Source organism: Myxocyprinus asiaticus, chromosome 35, assembly GCF_019703515.2.
Source record: "Myxocyprinus asiaticus isolate MX2 ecotype Aquarium Trade chromosome 35, UBuf_Myxa_2, whole genome shotgun sequence".
Taxonomy (NCBI): domain Eukaryota; kingdom Metazoa; phylum Chordata; class Actinopteri; order Cypriniformes; family Catostomidae; genus Myxocyprinus; species Myxocyprinus asiaticus.
Window position 1 is genome coordinate 3348145 of NC_059378.1, and position 19571 is coordinate 3367715.

Genomic DNA, 19571 nt, shown 5'->3' on the forward strand with positions numbered 1-19571 from the left:
GCAGGCAGGCGGTCAATTGATTAAAAGATGAGCGGTTTCCTCACAAAAGCAGTTTATTCAGCGTAATGAAGCATCTCCTCCATAGACATCCATTCAAAAACGGCCTCATCTCCTCGCCAGTGTTCCGCCCATAGTAGTAGTCTACGTAATTTAGGTCCTGGTTACAAACGTTGCAAATGTACTGTTTTAGTTAAATAAACTTTTTTTTTTTTTTTTTATCATAAAAAGAAGAGTCGCCAGATTACTAACCCCTGGATAGTTACTGCGTTAAGGTAAAGACACAGCAACGCATTCAAATAGAACTACAAATCCCAACATAAACAACGTTATACAACACCAGAGGTTTTTAACATAAAATATCTCCATCTTCCTTAAATACCTCGATCAGTCATTTTGTTTCGGAGCTGTATTAGAGCAAGGTTAATACAAGCAGGGGCGTAGATTCTAGGGGGATTGGAGGAGGTAACCCCCCAATAATCAAAACAAGCAATTATAAATCATCCATTGCTGCGGATGCTGGATGTTCCATGCCCGTCTGATTCCCAGCATCAGCACCACACACCACTCTTCCTCTCCGCAGCACAGTGATGCTCATAACGGTATTTCGCTCTCTGCTGGTGCACAATTGAAAGCACATTATAACAAAAGAATTGATAAAAAATCAGAGTGCATTTTAGATATTATGTATGAATCAGTCTCTCAATGTACACGCCATTAAAATATCAATCTGGGCCAATGCCTGTTGATGGTATAGTGTATTGCCCCCAACAAAATTATAGAAAAAGAATAGAAAAGATATGAAATCATAATAATAACAAAAGATATAGCCTATAAACTGTACACATTTGATTACAAATGAGATGGTTGACAGCTGAATAATGGATGAGTATTAGAGGTCCCAAAGTGCAAATCAATCTCGTCAAATACTTCATACATAAAAATAACCTACGATGCAAACTGTATTTATATATTTACATTGTTTTAGAAATGCTTTAGGAATTCTTTGTTTCATGCCAGTTATATGGAGTCAAAGACAGGGTTTGAGAAGTTCATGTTTTCTGGTTCAACGTCCTCGTTGTAGTCTTCAGGCCGGAGATCAGCTTCAAACATCCGCTGCAAAAGTCCATCCACAGTTCTGGATCCTGGAAAATAACACACTCTTTTACAACAGCTTCAGCCAATCAGCAATTCAAGCAAACTAGATATGTAGCCTATGATGAAAATCAAAACTCATTACCATTATAAAATGGTATTTGCACAATTTTGGTAGACTAGTCACAGATTATTTTCATGGACATCTGTTTAACTCATACTTCTCAATTTCATGTACATATAGAAGGGTAAAATCCAGCTCATGTGAAATGAATTGGGAAAAAGTGAAGCGTAAGTATAGATTAAAATAAGGCTGTCATTCGATTCAATTTTTTATCGAATTAATTACATGATATGCCAATGAAGAAATCGCAAATTAATCGCATATATACATCTTTGCTGAGTAAAGCCCTCAAATAACAATTATATTATAATAATTATAGTCATATTTACATAATTATAAATATAATAAATATTAGAAAATAGAGACAATTCAAATGCCTTACATTATTGTCGCAGACGAGTAGAGCATTGATAAGACAATACAAAAAGCGGCTTTTAGAATATATTATTATTACATTATTACATATTATTGAAACTTGGCTTACAGTACACAGCAATCCATTTTGCAATTGCATTAGTCAATCTGTCCAGTATAGATTATAAGGGCTTTTCTAAGGACACATTAATGTAAACATCCATCAGACGGACGCTTCTCACTTTGGTTGCATCATAAACACAGTGTTTTTAGGTTGCTGTATTAAGTTAAATGTGCTGTAAGCGATTTTTTCATGGAAAGGTATTCAAAATTGTTTACTACTCACTGAAATATATTAATGAAATAAGTGTTGTGAGACATCTCACCGGACTCTGTGACAGTTCAAGACTCTGTAAACGGCAAACAAATATGTGTCCGTGGTCTCTGACGCTTTCTGCCTGTCAATCATTTTGCACGTTCTTAGTGTTGAAGTTGCAGCGAATTATTGAGGCATAGTGCCATTTTTTTGCCATGTTGCTCATAACAGTTGTCAGTTGAGGGTGCTATTTTGCTGCTCCTGTTTTTTACAATCGTTACCGTTTGGTATGTTTGGAGTGCAGCGTTTTGGAAAAAGGGGGCGTGGCTTATCCAATGGCTCATCTTGTGGAAATTCTAGAATGGCTAAAAAACGTAGAAAACCCATCTCGAAATCCTTGCATTTGGAATAGCACTCCATCCCGCTGTGTTTGTACGCAAGAACGTTTTCATCTGGTTATGTCACTAGTGATGTTTGTTGCCTGTACAGCTGGAGTATCGCTTACTGCCCCCTGCTCAGATGGAAGATTCCTTATTACGGTCTGGGGACATGTTTAAATGCATACATTTTTGATATAATCATACCGAATTAACGTGTTAAAACCACAGCCTTAAATATAATATTATATAATATAATTCTACACACTTCTTGAAGCAATCTTGAACATAAGGGAGGGTTTCTGTTTTCCAGATTCGGAGACACCCAGGTCATTGTCACTGCTTTCCATTGCATCTACAAGACCACCGTCCACAACATCCCTAAACAAGAACAAAACCATGCAGATCTTCATTAAAACTCAATAACATCAGTAACAGGACCGAAATGGATCCATGTACACAACACTTTATATATCAAATAATGTAGCTGATCAACAGAGCACAAACTAATGCTGTTGGTTATTGAAATGGTCAAACAATGCTTTACATACTGTTGAACACTGAGTTCCAGCTCCTCAATCTTTTTCTCCATAAAAGTCTGCAGATCACTTTTGTCAACTGTGTATTCCACCAAGAAGGCCTCCAAGATGAACGCGACAAAAATACTGGAGACAAAGTATGTCCACAACTCACATGATGCATGCTTTGTATTGTCTCGCAAAGTGGAACTTTAATAAAATTAAAATGTAAAGTCACCATTCTTACTTGATTATGATAATGACCACCACAATATGAAAGATGACGAAAAATATTCTGGCTGAAACATGTGTGACCGCCGTGAAACCGTTGGTCAACAGTGAATGCGAGTTAAGGAAAAAGCAATGCATTGCAACTTTCAACTACCTCCGTACGCAGTTTCATACAGCTTCAGTAAGCATTATTCTTGGAGCAAAAACACATGTTTGATTTATTATTATAAAGGATATCATGCCACTGATTAACCACAGTGAGTTCCAGCAAGACAATGAAGGAAGAGATGACATTGTTGAAGTTGTTCTTGCAGTAGTTGTATTTAGCAAAGTTGGTGCCTTTCAGAAGAGGGTTTCCACAGTACTCCTGATCAGGGCTGGTAGAGTTTGGTTCAAAAAACTGAACTTTACCTTTAAATAATTCCATGCCAACCATGGCAAATATGTAATAGACGACCTGTAGGGGACAGGAGTGTGGATTTATAATAAATGTAAATAGATGTTATGTATTAATTATATGTCATAAATTTATCCCAAAACAGTTTTATAGGTGAATCTCCCTGTCAAGAAACATTTGTTCATATTTAACCCCAAAATAAAAAGAAAAAAAAACAAGATTTTTTATTTTTTCATAAGGAAACTGAAGCCTATTTTTTGGGGCTATCGAGATATTTCAATGATGCTATATGTGGCGCTATAAAAATTCCTGCGTTTGTTTTGAGCGACCCGCTTAGACCCGCCCCAACAACATTAATCAACCAATGGTACGAGTTGGGATGGGACTATCTGACTGTTTGAACAACATCAGACAAGGGGCGTATTCGGAAAGCTGTTTTGAAAACATTATTTATTGCAATTCCGTTCGGTGGAGCTAGTGTCGCAGAAATAACATACTTCAGCTTTAAGTGAGTGTTAAAAATTAATAACCATACATAAATTCCATAATAAGGAATTTTCCTACCAACTGAGTAATAGAGTGGATCAGGCTGTAGTCCAAAAACCCGGAAGAGAATTCGCATTTTCGAGCCATGGATATCCAATGTTTTTATTTTTATAATGGCAGTTTTGGATTAATGAGTAAATAAGGTCTGTGGTAAACATCACGTGAAGTTTTTTTTGTTTTATGATTTTCTCCCCAATTTGGAATGCCCAATTCCCAATGCGCTCTAAGTCCTCGTGGTGGCGTAGTGACTCGCCTCAATCCGGGTTGCGGAGGATGAATCTCAGTTGCCTCCACGTCTGAGACCATCAATCCGCGCATCTTATCACATGGCTTGTTGAGCGCGTTACCGCAGAGACGTAGTGCGTGTGGAGGCTTCACGCTATTCTCCGCGGCATCCACGCACAACTCACCACACGCCCCACCAAGAGCAAGAACTACATTATAGCATCCACGAGGAGGTTACCCCATGCGACTCTACCCTCCCTAGCAACCAGGCCAATTTGGTTGCTTAGGAGACCTGGCTGGAGTCACTCAGCACGCCCTTGGATTCGAACTTGCGACTCCAGGGGTGGAACATTACGTTAAGTTAAAATTATGTTGCTAACAAGTTGCTAGATAAAGACTACAACAGTGTTGAGTTTCATTAGGCATGTTCACTCACATGCTTCTGGTAGTTGTAGTCCTAATTCAGCAACTTGTTAGCAACATACATAAAAAAACCCAAAATAAACAGCACCTTTAAAATTCACATCTGAGGTATGACTGTGTGTAATTTATGTTGTAGGACAGAACATCCAAGTATCTTCAAGTAATGTTTACCACAGACCTTATTTTACTCATAAATCCAAAACTTTCATTATAAAAACACATAGGAAAATCCATGGCTCAAAAATGCTAACTCTCTTTTTTGGACTACAACCTGATCAGCTCTATTCTTCGTGATATTCATCCTTATATGCATGATGAAGGTTCTGCTTCCCCTCATAAACAGTTATGGAAGACCAAAAGGAACCATGGGACAAAAAAATTCAGCTGGCAGTGTGATGAGGTGCACAAGTAGCTAAATGCAGCCATAAATCACACATTGCATCCCCTCTTTGAGACCTTGAGGTGTCCTTGAAGCTAGGTACGGTACAACATACATAAACCCCCACTGAGACGAAGACATCCTGACCAATGTCCCTGGACCTACCATGTATTTAATTTTAAACAATTGCCTCTTCGCTGCATGTCAACATCGATAACATTGGGTCTGTCTTCACAATGTGTAAATACTCACCAATATGAGCTGGCCAAATGTAAGAATAGTTGGTCCAATTTTAATAAGAGTGTTGATGATGGCTCGGAATCTGAGAACGAAAGTTTTGTTACTTTGTTTACTGCATATAAATCACATAATATAAATGACTGTTTTTGTACATTGTAAATACTTTCAATACTTTGGATTTGGCTGTTAACCCTTTCACACAACAATTATGTTCCAGGTATTTAAAACAATACTTTCTTTCTACACTAAATGCAGCCATAAATGATAATCAACCAAAAAATTAAGTTTATGGTGTATATATATTATAAGCTGTGTATATATATATATAGTGGCAAGAAAAAGTACTGTATGTGAACCCTTTTGAATTAGCTGGTTTTCTGCATTAATTGGTCATAAAATGTGATCTCATCTTCATCAAAGTCACAAGTATAGACAAACAACAATGTGCTTAAGCTAACAACACACAAACAATTATAATATTTCATGTCTTTATCGAACGCATCCCAATAAACATTCACAGTGCTGTGGAAAAAGTAAAACCCTTGGATTTAAAGGAATAGTTCACCCAAAAATGAAAATTATTGCAATATTCACTACTGATGCCATCCCAGATGTGTGAGACTGTCTTTCTTCAGCAGAACACAAATAAAGGTTTTTAGAAGATAGAGCTCTGTCCGGTCCTTATAATACACGGGTGCCAGCACTTTAACGGTCCAAGTCATATTTAAGCGGCATAAAAAGTAATCCACACGACTCAAGTTGATCAGTAAATGACTTCTGAAGCAAATCGATACATTTGTGTAAAAACTAAATTAATAATTAAAACGTTATTATGCGCTTCCTGCCAGCAGCTTACGCAAAGCGTGACATAAGCAAGTCGGTGATTTCAAACAGCGTCAGAACCCAAGGTCTACTGAGCCTCAGCTAGCGCACAGCCACCCTGACATTATCCTGTAGGATATCTTGATAAATTTGGGTATTATTATATTCCCTTGATGATGGCAAGCAGTCCAGGCCCTGAAGCAACAAAGCAGCCCCAAATCATGATGCTCCCTCCACAGTACTTCATCGTTGGGATGATGTTTTCATGTTGGTATGCAATGCCCTTTTTACGCCTTATGTAGTTCTGCGTGTTCTTCCCAAACAATTCAACCGTAGTTTCATCAGTCCACAAAACATTTTCCCAGTAGCGTTGTGGAGTGTCAAAGTGGTCTTTGGCAAACTTCAGGTGTGCAGCAATGTTTTTGTTGGAAAGCAGCAACTACCATGGACACCATGCCTGTTTAGTAGACTCATGAACAGAGATGTTAACCAGTTCCAATGATTCCGTCAAGTCTTTAGCTGTCACTCTAGGGTTCTTGTTTAACACACTGAACATTCTGCGGTGTGCCCTTTGAGTCATCTTGGCTGGAAGGCCACTTCTAGGGAGAGTACCTATAGTACTAAATCATTTCCATTTATAGACAATTTGTCTAATTGCGGACAGATGAATATCTAAGCTCTTCGAGCTAACTATGTAACCCTTTCCAGCTAATGCAAAGCAACAATTTTTGATCGTAGGTCTTCTAAGAACTCTTTTTTTGCGAGGCATGGTCCACATCACAAGATGCTTCTTGTAAATAGCAAACTCAAAATGTTTGAGTGCTTTTTATAAGCCAAAGTAGCTCTAACCCACACCTCCAATCTTGTTTCATTAACTGGATGCCAGGTTTGCCAACTCCTGACTCTAATTAGCTTTTGCTGACGTCATTAGCCTAGGGGTTCACATACTTTTTCCAACCTACACTGTGAATGTTTAAATTATGTTTTCAAGAAGTACAAGAAAAATGCAATAATTTGTGTGTCATTAGTTAAAACAGATTGTATTTGTTCATTATTGTAACTTGATGAAGATAAAACCAGATTTTAAGAAAAATTTATACATAAATGCAGGTAATTCCATGCAATTCACAAACACTGCCTTGCTACACATGTGCTATGTTTTATTTCAAAGGATGATTTTTTTATTCAAAAAAATAACTATGTGTGGAATGACACTCATAGCTGTACTTAACAGCATCTAATCTAATAATTATTTGTGATTTTGTGCATCACCAAATAGAAAACCTAAAAAACACCAGAGAAAAGTGATATCCATTGGAATGGACACAAGGTCTGTAAGGATTAACATCCAACCTCTTTATGGAATCCACCAAGCGTACGAGTCGAAGGACTCTCAAGATGAAAACGATGTCCAGGATCTGGCGACTCGTGTAACCTCCAGCTGCAAACAAACATGCTGTCAATTATTTGCAAAGACAATAATAATATTTCTTATAAGCAGGATGCACACTATGTATGATTCCAAGGGAGAGAAAAAATAAATACTTAAGAATAATGGGGTATTTTAGACAGGGTTATGCCAAGTGGCACCGGGAATAACTTGCCTACCAACCACTCATATTTTAGGGTTAGGTAAAATGGCAAAATAAGTTTAAAAATTGATTTTGTAGCCCATGTTGCACTGGCCAATTGCAATTGTTCTCCTAACTGCATACATGTTTTGGACTATAATGGAAATATATAAGAACTGTAGATATAATTAATTTTGTTACATCCATATGTGTACTTACATTGTTTAAGTGCTGAGTTAATGATGGTGCCAAATAGTGCAGATACAACAATGGTAGTGTCAAACCTGTAAAGGAAATAAAGGATCAGAACCATTCCGGAGCAAAAAAACACATGAAAACCCACAGTCCTCACCAGTTCCAGAACTGATGTCTAGCGAAGAACATCCGAGGCTCAGTGGAATACAGTTTGAGAATGATCTCCAGCATATAGAGAGCCAAAAAACCCCACTCAGCATTCGACACCACAGGATTCTCCTCATCCAGACCAATGAACACAGCATTCACCAAGATAATCAGATCATAGACATACACAAACATTCTGGAACGCACAATACAAGCAGATGGATTATTACATAGTATATGCAGACTTTATGAGGTGAAACAAGCTTATTCGCTTAGTTGTCCAACTACTTCGCTTGTAGCGCAAAGAGAATGTGAGCATTTTTGTAACGACCTCAGTGCATGTTAGTCAGAAGTCGTCAAAGGTATGTGTATTTATGTCTGCCTGAGTGCTAAAGTAGTACCTGTGACGAACCATGCAGCGGATGAATCTGCTGGCTGAGGAATTGTACACAGATGGGAAACAGATTTGCATGGGATGTGTTTGCGACCTCACCGTGATCACCTGAATACTCAGCAGATCAGCCAGCTGGACAAATGCTAACTTTCCTGATCAGACAAAGAGTAAAGTGAAGGAAACATACTTTGATGGAAATCAAAACATATATGATTGGTCTGGCCTTTTGACACTGCAAAAAATCATTTTCTTAATCCGTGTGCACTTATCAATAGAGAAGCCCGATTCATCTGTTTGGGTCAAATTTGACCCAAAACATCAAATGTGGAACCCTCAATTTTTTTCCAAAGAAATGTAATAACTCTTCCTTCACCTCATGTAAACGCCTTAAAGTAATGCATTTCTTTTGGAATTTTATGGTATTTTTTTACATTATTTCCCATTAAATTACTCAATTACTCCATTTACGTTCATATAAAATAAGCATATTTTATGTTATCTTTTCAATGCAAACCTTGATTTTAGTAAATTGAAAGATTGTCAAAACATGTCATGCATTGGGTGTCTCTGCTGGAATAAAAATAACAATTACATGAAATGACAACTATGGCCAGTAGATGGCTTCAGTGCTCCATGCATTGGCTGATCTCTATAAGCAAATGTTGTAATAAACTTCATTTCTAGGTATTATCGCAACAACTTATGCATTGGATATATATTTAGACATTATAAAAGTAAATTAATTGTAAAACTGTGGCATTTTTTTTTAAACCACTTCTGTTGAAGGGTGAGATTTTGCAGTAATGCCACAATATGCTTACAGACAAACCTGACCATGGTGCGTGTATGTGTGTGCACGCACATGTGTGTGTTCTGCATTGTGGCTCATTAATTTTTATTTGACAAAATTCTGAAAAATTGTTCTTATCTATTTTTTTTTTTTTTACATGCAGCGAAATTACCCAATATGCTTAGTGTGTTCTTCCAATGCGGATGCTACAGACTTCCTGTTCACAGCTTATTCCTGTTACCAAGCACTGAAATATCACTAACAACAGTCAAAAACGTCAGAACAGTCTGTTTACGTAACGTAAATCACTTTCTCACTAAAGTCTGCGTATGGACATAAGGTTTCGACAGCAGTCCCCGAATAGATGAGTACACAATCACTCACATTTACACGTTAAGTTACTGGACTCTAGCGCTCGCTGCACATGCCCTGTATATGTGTGTGTGTGTGTGTGTGTGTGTGTGTGTGTGTATGTGTGTGAGAGAGAGACAGAGAGAGGGAGACACAAACATACAGAAAGAGAGAGAATCCATGAATATGATGCGCTAGATTTCATTGCGTTTTTTGCTGAGCACTACAATATGAAAACAGACAAATCCCAGACATTTAGAGAATCTAGAAATCCCAACCAGATGCTTTTTAAGCTTCAAAAAAAGAAGACATGTCAGTGAAAAGAGGATGTATGGTCACCATAGGTTCCATTTAAATACCTTCAGATTTGAGGCATGTACCTTTGCATTGTTTCTACCTTTTAAAGGTAAAAAAAACAAAATTATATATATTTTCTCCCCTTTTCTCCCCAATTTGGAATGCCCAATTCCCAATGCGCTCTAAGTCCTCGTGGTGGTGTAGTGACTCACCTCAATCTGGGTGGCGGAGGACGAATCTCAGTTGCCTCCACGTCTGAGACCGTCACTCTGCACATCTTATCACGTGGCTTGTTGAGCACGTTACCGGAGAGATGTAGCGCGTGTGGAGGCTTCACGCTATTCTCCGCGGCATCCACGCACAACTCACCACGCACCCCACCGAGCGAGAACCACATTATAGCGACCACAAGGATGTTAACCCATGTGACTCTACCCTCCTTAGCAACCAGGCCAATTTGGTTGCTTAAGAGACCTGGCTGGAGTCATTCAGCACGCCCTGGATTCGAACTCGCAACTCCAGGTGTGGTAGTCAGTGTCTTTACTTGCTGAGCTACCCAGGCCCCTTATTTCTGCCTTCTAACATATAGTGCCGCCTTCTCACAAACTCTGCAGAGAACAACTCTGTCTCTCCCTCATTCACAAACACTCACAGCACGACATGATTTTTATTTAATTTATTTAAGTGACAGAGAATTCGTTTAATGCAAACTCTGCTTATTACATCTGGTTTGACTCACAACGTTTCAGCATTGTTAGTTTTGTGGGGGCTTATTGTTGTGACACTCATTTTCTTGTAGTTGTTTTAACACCCTATAACAGCGCATATTCATCCAGAGCCTCCACGGCTCGCCATCACTAGTAACGTTAGTCAAGCCGATAACAACAACTAAGAGGAAGTGTGGAGCATCCGAGAGGAAGCCTCTCACCACAATGGCGCCACCCATGGAGAAGTCAGGAAAAAGGTGGATAGTCTCACCTATTCATTTCTTTGTGTGTGTGTGTGTGTACATGTGTATGTATGCGTGTGTGTTCTGTATTGTGGATGTTTTATAGTCTTACCACTTCATTTATGTGTGTGTTTTGCATTGTGTCTGATTTTGTATTTTTTATTTGACAAATAAATAAATTGCTCCGTGTTATAGTCTCACCCATTCATTTCCAATAGCGGGTCAAATTTGACCCGAACAGTATGAATGGGTGATAAAACTACCTAGACGCATTGAATCTAGTCCAAATCTTTTTTTTTTTTTTTTTTGCTCAGGTGACAAATTTAAGAAAAGTCACCAAGCCTTGTACCACTCCAATTAAGGAAACCATTTTAATAAATAAAACAATTATAAATGACCCGAACATTGATTAAGGGTTAATCAGTATTTTTGCCTTGTTTTCTAGTAAAAAAAAATCTAAACAACTTTAAAACAAGATACATTTCCTTGAAAAGAAAAAAGATATGAGATATTAAGTCTTGTTTTTTTTTTTTTTTTTAAAGTAAACTAACATTAAAATGTATGCTTAAAAACAGTAAAATCTCTTTGCCAATGGGGTAAGAAAAACAAACTTGCTGTATTTTTCTTACCCCATTGGTAAATAGTTTTTTTCTTGCTTTAAGCCGCGGTCACATTAGGCTTTGAGCATACAAAATAATTTCGGACACCGCAACGGACAGGATATGATGCCACGCTCGAGGCCTTCTGGTTAATATTAAAAATATACTGTCTTCTCACTTTCCTGCAACAATAAATAAAACACAGCTTTAAGATACATTTATGTATTCTTTTATTGAGTCAAGGTCAACGTGTGACGTTTTAATCTTCTATTGGTTTCACATCTTCTCGTCATCCAAATTGTTGCAGGTCGAGTTCACCAAACTTGATCTTTGGTACACTGCGTAACGGGAAATTTCGGTCTCCCGCGTTCGGATGCCTTTGAATGGAAGTGAATAGAGTGCGAAGAGTATTTTGACTGCACCTGAATGAATAAACCTCACTCAGTCTGGCTAGATTTTTATAAACACTAGACCTAAAGGAACAGGTCAAAAATGATAATTCTCTCATCATTGAGTCTTTTATACAATCACTTGGGTGAGAAACATACCAAAATGTAAGCTCTTATTTACTATAAATCAGCTGTCCTATGTGCGTTCGTGAGAGAAGCTCGTTCACGCGTCCTCAAGCTTGACGAAAGCGGATTTGCATGTTCATGCGAGAACTGATGCGTGCGTGATACAACATGAAGTTGTGACATGCGCAAAGGTGCATGAACAAGCTTCTCTTGTGAAGCTTTTTGGTCTGTTTCTCACCCAAACTGATCGTATCGCTTCAGAAGACACAGACTAAACCACTCCAGTCGTGTGGGTTACTTTTATGCTACCTTTATGTGCTTTTTAGAGCTTAAAAGTTTTGATCCCCATTGACTTATATTATATGGACCAAAACACATCATACATCAAAATATTTGTGTTCCGCAGAAGAAAAAATTATACGAGTTTGAGACCAAATAAGGATGAGCAAATGATGAGAGAATTATCAGTTTTGGGTGAACTATTCCTAATTAGTAAATGTATCTTGTTTTAAGGATGTTTCAATATTTTTATAGGAAAACGAGACAAAAACACTGAGAAATTTTTTTTTATTTTGTGCAGTGTAGTGAGAACTCCTGAGCAGTTTTTCTTCTTACTTTCTGAAGTCATAGATGCTAGAATTCATTTAAGTGCCCATTTAATTAAAGTGATAACTCATCAGAAGAAGAAGAAGAAGAAACACTCACCTATGTGCCCTTTATTCTGATCATCTAAGACACTCCAGAGCAGTTCCCGGTGGGCATCACTGATATTTGGCTTGACAAGTTTAACCAGGTGGTTCCATTTGGGCTGGGTCACCACAGGTTCCCCACCGTCACCCAGGGTCTCCTGGAGCACAGAAAACGCCCGGCACATCTTAAATCTTCTGGCCTTCACCAGCTGCCGCACTTCCTCCTAGAGAACATGAAAGATATCACGTCAGGGCCTTATTACAGAAATTCTGGATTCGTTTTGGATTGCTTTCATAATTTTGTTTCTTTATTTTAAGTTAAAGCAGTAAAAACAGTAGAAGGAAGAAAATTCTAAATGTTATATTAAAAATCCCCAACAACAAGCTGACACTTTTGAAAATAAAGATGTGAATACCTTCAGGTATTTTTTGTAGTTATTGTAAACCACTGCCAGAAAGAAGGACATGAAGGTGTAGGTGTTGACAACAATATACAGAATGAAGAAAATAGTGAAGTAAACACTGTAGTTGTATGCCGGCATCCTTCAAAGCAAAAACATCATATATTACAGAAACATTAGCACAGATTACAATGTATCCTTAAAATATTTTAACCTGCAATAGCTCAAGACTTACATGATATCAGGGCTATTAGCAGTGGTCACTAAAACATAAAGATCGAAAACAATGTCCAAATAATCATTGAAATATGGGGAACCATCATTGGTAAGAAGGCCCCTAGAAATAGAAATAAGACTGGTTATTTCAACTGAAACAACAGTCAGTTAGAATTTCTCATGGCATGGGTTTGTAGCAGGAATTCATATTTTCAGTGGATGTATTTATATGCATAAGGGTTTACCTTTTTCTAAACAACTTAAGAGCCATGAGAGAAAAGACCAACACACTGAACATGAACAAGAGAAACACATAGAAGATCTGAGGCAGTGCATTCCGAATGCTCCTGAACGCTCGCCGCAGCTGCAGACGCAAATGAAAGAACATTTTACATTTAAAAGAAAAATGGATTTAGAGGACAGACTTTTTCTCTGCAGGCTTTTATACAACTTGAAGAAATAAAGTATGAAATATAAAGACAGGCAGGATATTTAAGACCACTGACAACATTATCTTATTCATAAATAATTGAATAAGAGAATGAATTATATTTGAATTTGACTGGAAGCGAATGAACATATTTAATGCAATATGTGAATAATAACAGCTGGTAAATGTTGGTTTGCTTACTTGTCGTCCCTCTGTAACATTGACTAACAGAAGTGGTCTTAAGACCCTCGACCATCGGATCCCAAAGTTGCCTGTTGCTTTCAGAGCCCAGTATATCGTCAGATCTGTGAAAGAGAGCTGGAAGGGAAGGGTGAAGAACGATCATAAGCCTGTGCATTTAATTTAAGTAAAAAAGCTGGATGGCCTTCAACTTCCATTTTCAATTTTGCACCAAATTCCCAAACAGCAACCATTTTGTTCTCTTAAAGGGATAGTTCACCAAAAATGAAAACTCAGTCATTGTTTACTTACCCCTGTGATGTTTTAACCCTATGTGAGAAATTGTAAAATAAATTATGCTCAACGTGTCATACAATGGCAGTTTATGGTGACCACCTCTTCAAGCTTCAAAAGAACACAAAATTATAATTCAGAAGTCTAATAAATTATTCCATGAGACTCAAGATTGTTATGAAAGCAGACGATAAGATTTGATGAGAAACAAACTGAAATCTAATGTATTATTTAGTGAAAATGTTCACTGACCGTTGATCTCATGTGCGCGTTCATGATAGGGCATGAGAGCAACAGTTCACGCAGACCCCTCGCAACAATGGGGCATTCAAGCGAAAATTTGTTTTGTTTATCTAAAAACAGGTCCTCCACAGCGATAGTGACAACAAAACACAACACAGCTGCACACAAAACAGAGAACAGAACTTACTAAACATGTCTGAAGAGTTTATATTCGAAGAATTGATGCATTTCTATGCCCAGCCTTATTTTATTGAACGGAGTACTAGGAACTCAAACAGAAACATCGAGGAGGCTATAGGCAGCCACAGCAATTTTTGGCATCGTGCGGGTAACTCCATCCACTGTGAACGTCCAAAAACGTTCCAAAAAAATAAGGCTGGGCATAGAAATGCATCAATTCATCGACTACAAACTCTTCAGACATGTTTAGTAAGTTCTGTTCTCTGTTTTGTGTGCAGCTGTGTTGTGTTCTGTTGTCACTATCGCTGTGGAGGACCTGTTTTTAGATAAACAAAATGAGTTTTCACTTGAACGCCACAATGTCACGAGGGTGCTGCGTGAACTGTTGCTCTCTTGCCCTATCAAATCAATCAAATCAAAATCAAATCACTTTATTGTCACACAGCCATATCATGAATGCACACAGGAGATCAATGGTCAGTGAACATTTTCACTAAATAATACATTAGATTTCAGTTTGTTTCTCACCTAATCTTATCATATGCTTTCATAAAAATCATGAGTCTCATGGAATAATTTATTAGACTTCTGAATTATACTTTTGTGTTCTTTTGAAGCTTGAAGAGGTGGTCACCATAAACTGCCATTGTATGACATCACCGAGCACAATATTTTTTCACAATTTCTCCCTTTGTGTTAAGAAAAAGACAAAGTCATATAGGGTTATAACAACACAGGGGTGAGTAAACAATGACTTGATTTTTGGGTGAACTAATGGGATGGAAACCCTGCTTTATTTGAAAACTGTTTTTGAGATATTCCCATTTTGTGCATAAATTAAATTTGGATGGACACATGACTAGAGACACCTTAAAATATTTGTTAGTTAACCATGCTAGTTTTACTGCACATAAACCCTCTGCTCATAGTCCGTGAACTGCACATTTCCTGGTGATCGTGACTTGTGCTCAGGCAGAATTGCTGAGGATGTCAAACCACAGGCTAAAGTTCACTTCACAACATTGTTACGAGCACATCCTCAGCATTTTATCGTGTCGGTAAAAAAACACTGTACATGCGGAATACTTGAGGCAAATCCATTGGTATTATTAAAACAAAAGGGATAGTTCACCCAAAAATAATTTCCTCACCCTCGCTTTCAAGACAGAATGTTAACCTGAGTCACCATTCACTTTCATTGGATCTTTTTTTCCATACAAAGAAAGTGAACAGTGACTGAGACTAACATTCTACCTAACATCTCCTTTTGTGTTCCACAGAAGAAAGTCATATTGGTTTGGAACAACATGAGGTTGAGTAAATGATAACAGACTTTTCATTTTTGAGTGAACTATTCCTTTAAATCCTGCACAACACAAGACTACTAAAAGGAATATTCTGGGTTCAATACAAGTTAAGTTCAATCGACAGTATTTGTGGCATAATGTTGATTACCACAAAAAATAATTTCGACTCGTCCCTCCTTTTCTTTAAAAAAAAAAAAAAAGCAGAAATTGAGGTTACAGTGAGGCACTTACAATGGAAATCAATTTTTGGGGGGTTTAAATGCAGAAATATGATGCTTATAATTTTATAAAAACACATTAATTATTTTGTTAAAACTTGTGCATTATTTGAGCTGTAAATTTGTTTAAATTGTTGTTTTCACTGTCGTTTTAGGGTTTACGGTGTTGCATCGTAATGGCAACGAAGTTGTAAAATTGGCTATAACTTCACACAGAAAAGGTTTTCAAGCAATTTCATCACATTAAAATCATGTTTACACACATATTGTTTACTTCTTGTGGCTATACTTTTGAAACAGTGAGTATTTGAATGTTTACAGATTGGCCCCATTGACTTTCATTGTAAGTGTTTCACACAAGTCGAAATTGCCACAAATGCTGTCGAATGAGTTTAACATGCATTGTCCCAGTTGTTTTTTTTTTTTGGCAAATATGTTTTGGATAAGACCAAAGCAAACAAAGTACATTAATAAAAAACTAAAACACAAAAAACTGGTTATGCAAAAACAAGACTGAGATTAATTCATTTGATTTACGGTCCAAAACTATGCATAAAATATGGATTTTTCCGATTGACAAAAAAGTTCAAGTGGATGGAACATTTTCAGAGTTCAGGCATACCGTTATGATGATTATGATGCAGATATTTTTGGGATCCTTCCAGAATTTATCTTTTGGAATGACTTTGGCATAGTGAACCAGCCGCACAGTGAAAGCAGAGAGACATATGATCTCAACTGAAGAAGTTGCCTAGAAAGGGCACACACACATAACACATATTTCATTAAATAACATTTTACTTAACTTTTCGAAGCTGGTGTTCCCAGCATGCACCTAGCTTGAATAATTAATGAGCTTGCGTGGTTTATGCCGTTTTTATTGTTGATTTTATTGCTACGTTTGGTAACTTTTTGTTTTGTGAAGTCTGAAGAACATTTTCTACTCAATTACCCGTTCATGACAAAAAAATAAATAAATAAATGTGTTCATCATATATTGTGCACTAAGTGTTGATGTCTTTGTGCGCAGCTCTGGATCTTGTTTCAGTCTTCAGTAATGCAAGGTGATGTTGTCTAATAGACTACGTAGCATGCAATAAGTTTCCCTGATGAATATATCTTCTCTATGTCAAGTGATACATAAGTAAACAACATGCGTTTATGAGGAATGTTCCAAATGTGATATGTTCTAATAAAATGTCTATTCAATTATTTAAGTACCATGTACATCAGATTTGTAAGTAAATGTTACTGTATTTACTAAAATGTTTAAGTTAAATTACTCACTTTCACCAATGTTACTTCACAAGGTTAAGTAGATTTTACTTAATTTAACACCATTTCCATTTACTTAGAAAAACTATGTGCAAAAAAGAAACTTGAGAAATAAAAATTAAGTAACTAGTCATTTTTTTTTCAGTGTACACAGGAAGCATCCCATTGTGTCGTATTGGTAGTTGGCATGGATGTAATGGTGTCATAAATAAAAATCAGTAAACCATCAGAAAAATGTGTTTATATTGTTAAGTAGTAAATTTGTAGAGTATACTTGAAATTCACTCACACATTTCTATACAGAATTGTATGCTCAGTTCACAAAACCATACAGAAAAATGAAAATACACACATTTTTCAGTTAAGAATAGGCCTATACAAAAATGCATTGATTCTGAGGTCCATGTATAGCACATGCATGAAATAAAGAATATCCGAGAAATATTCATCCATTAAATAAAGATCAAAACAAAGAGTATCGTGTAATATTCAACCACCACAAACGTTGCAACCAAATGACAAATTCTATAATGATTAAGCCACTGCTTTGTTGCACAAGTTACAGCTACATGAGAGTTTTATTTTCATACATACCCATATTGGAACTGGCACTACAGCAGGATCCTCAAACAGAGCCAGCGCAAGATTCATAATGATAAACACATATACCAACATTTGCATGAACCAGTGATTGTAGAGCAGGTACAGTCTATGGAGCAGATACAAATACAAATCAAAAACTAAATTATAAATGATTTCTGTAAACTTAAAATATCAGTATGCTTTGTCTCTTACCTCACAGCCTGTGGTGAAGTATCAAAAAAGATGTTCCTGTTGTATTGGGCATCTGACACATAGACTGAAGCAAGTTGAAACTTCTACACCATCAGCAAACATCAGACACACACATAGAAAGAGATAAATAGAAAATGGAAGGTTTGTTGAGACATTATTCCTGATCTTTATCTAATTATATTCCATCAGACCCCAAATGGGACATATATGGACCCATTCCTCACTCACCCAAGTCCCCTTGGTGACTTAAGTGTATTATATTAATATTAATGAGCAATGTTAATATTAATGAGCAATCAAGTCTGTGCATAATTTAATTAGAATGACAACAGACAAACAGGACCATCATTAGTCTACAAATCAACAGATAAAAGACTTGAAGTGTTTAACATAACTACGGTTGGCCAGTGATGGTCTGTTTTGTTGTTTCTCGTTCCCTGAAAAGAACCCAGATTTAAACAAAACAGCTCGGCTGAACAGATGCTGTTATCCATTTCTATGAGAAAGTAACTGAGTAAAAACATTGATTAAGAAGAAGTTACCTCTGTCATCTTCTCTGAAACATTATTTCCTCCGTTGGATAAAACCTTATCCTTCGATAAAGAATGATCCACGGTTTTTTTGGTCTTCTCTTGTTCAGACATTTTTCACTATCCCTCAACTTTTTCCTGTCCTAACGCAGCAGTCCGATCCAGTTCGCAGGAAATCCCGTTTTAGGAAAAGTCCATCCTGCAAACGAAGCGAATTTACGAAACCTACTATGGCGAAGACTTTCCTCCTCAAAATTCAAGTTACTGAGCAACGTTAGCACTAGCTACTTAATATTTAGATGAAAGCCGCCCCAAATGTAGGTCACCAATCACCTTCAGCATAGTCTTATTAATATTAAAGATGAATATATCCACAGGAAGATATCAAAGGATGAACGTAAGCATGAGCTACTTAATATTCAGATGAGAAGCTGCCCAAATAGGAAGGCCACCAATCACCTTCAGCATAGTCTAATTAATATTAAAGACGAATATATCCACAGGAAGATATCAAAAGATGAACGTAAGCACGAACTACTTAATATTCAGATGAGAAGCTGCCCAAATAGGAAGGCCACCAATCACCTTCAGCATAGTCTAATTAATATTAAAGACGAATATATCCACAGGAAGGTATCAAAGAATGAACGTATGCACGAGCTACTTAATATTCAGATGAGAAGCCGCCCAAAAAGGAAGGCCACCAATCACCTTCAGCATAGTCTAATTAATATTAAAGACGAATATATCCACAGGAAGATATCAAAGGATGAACGTAAGCACGAGCTACTTAATATTCAGATGAGAAGCTGCCCAAATAGGAAGGCCACCAATCACCTTCAGCATAGTCTAATTAATATTAAAGACGAATATATCCACAGGAAGGTATCAAAGAATGAACGTATGCACGAGCTACTTAATATTCAGATGAGAAGCCGCCCAAAAAGGAAGGCCACCAATC

General features: G+C 37.1%; 1 protein-coding gene across 3 annotated transcripts; it reads right to left on the reverse strand.

The window, feature by feature from the left end:
* Positions 1-35: 35 nt before the first annotated feature.
* On the reverse strand, positions 36-18776 carry LOC127425795 (two pore calcium channel protein 1-like). 3 transcript variants are annotated; one of them, XM_051672053.1, is made up of 20 exons: positions 18623-18776; positions 18081-18163; positions 17880-17994; positions 16633-16761; positions 13790-13906; positions 13404-13522; positions 13178-13279; positions 12958-13084; positions 12558-12765; positions 8359-8503; positions 7968-8153; positions 7835-7899; positions 7398-7485; positions 5235-5304; positions 3250-3469; positions 3029-3119; positions 2815-2928; positions 2532-2644; positions 976-1142; positions 36-611 (listed from the first exon to the last, which is right to left on the reverse strand). In XM_051672053.1, exons 1-19 carry the CDS (start codon positions 18722-18724, stop codon positions 1018-1020), a joined length of 2319 nt encoding a protein of 772 aa, XP_051528013.1. In that variant the 5' UTR covers positions 18725-18776; the 3' UTR covers positions 36-611; positions 976-1017. The 3 variants fall into 3 exon arrangements, with proteins under 3 accessions (XP_051528013.1, XP_051528014.1, XP_051528012.1); XM_051672054.1 differs by having other exon boundaries at positions 36-614; XM_051672052.1 differs by having other exon boundaries at positions 36-1142.
* Positions 18777-19571: the final 795 nt, after the last annotated feature.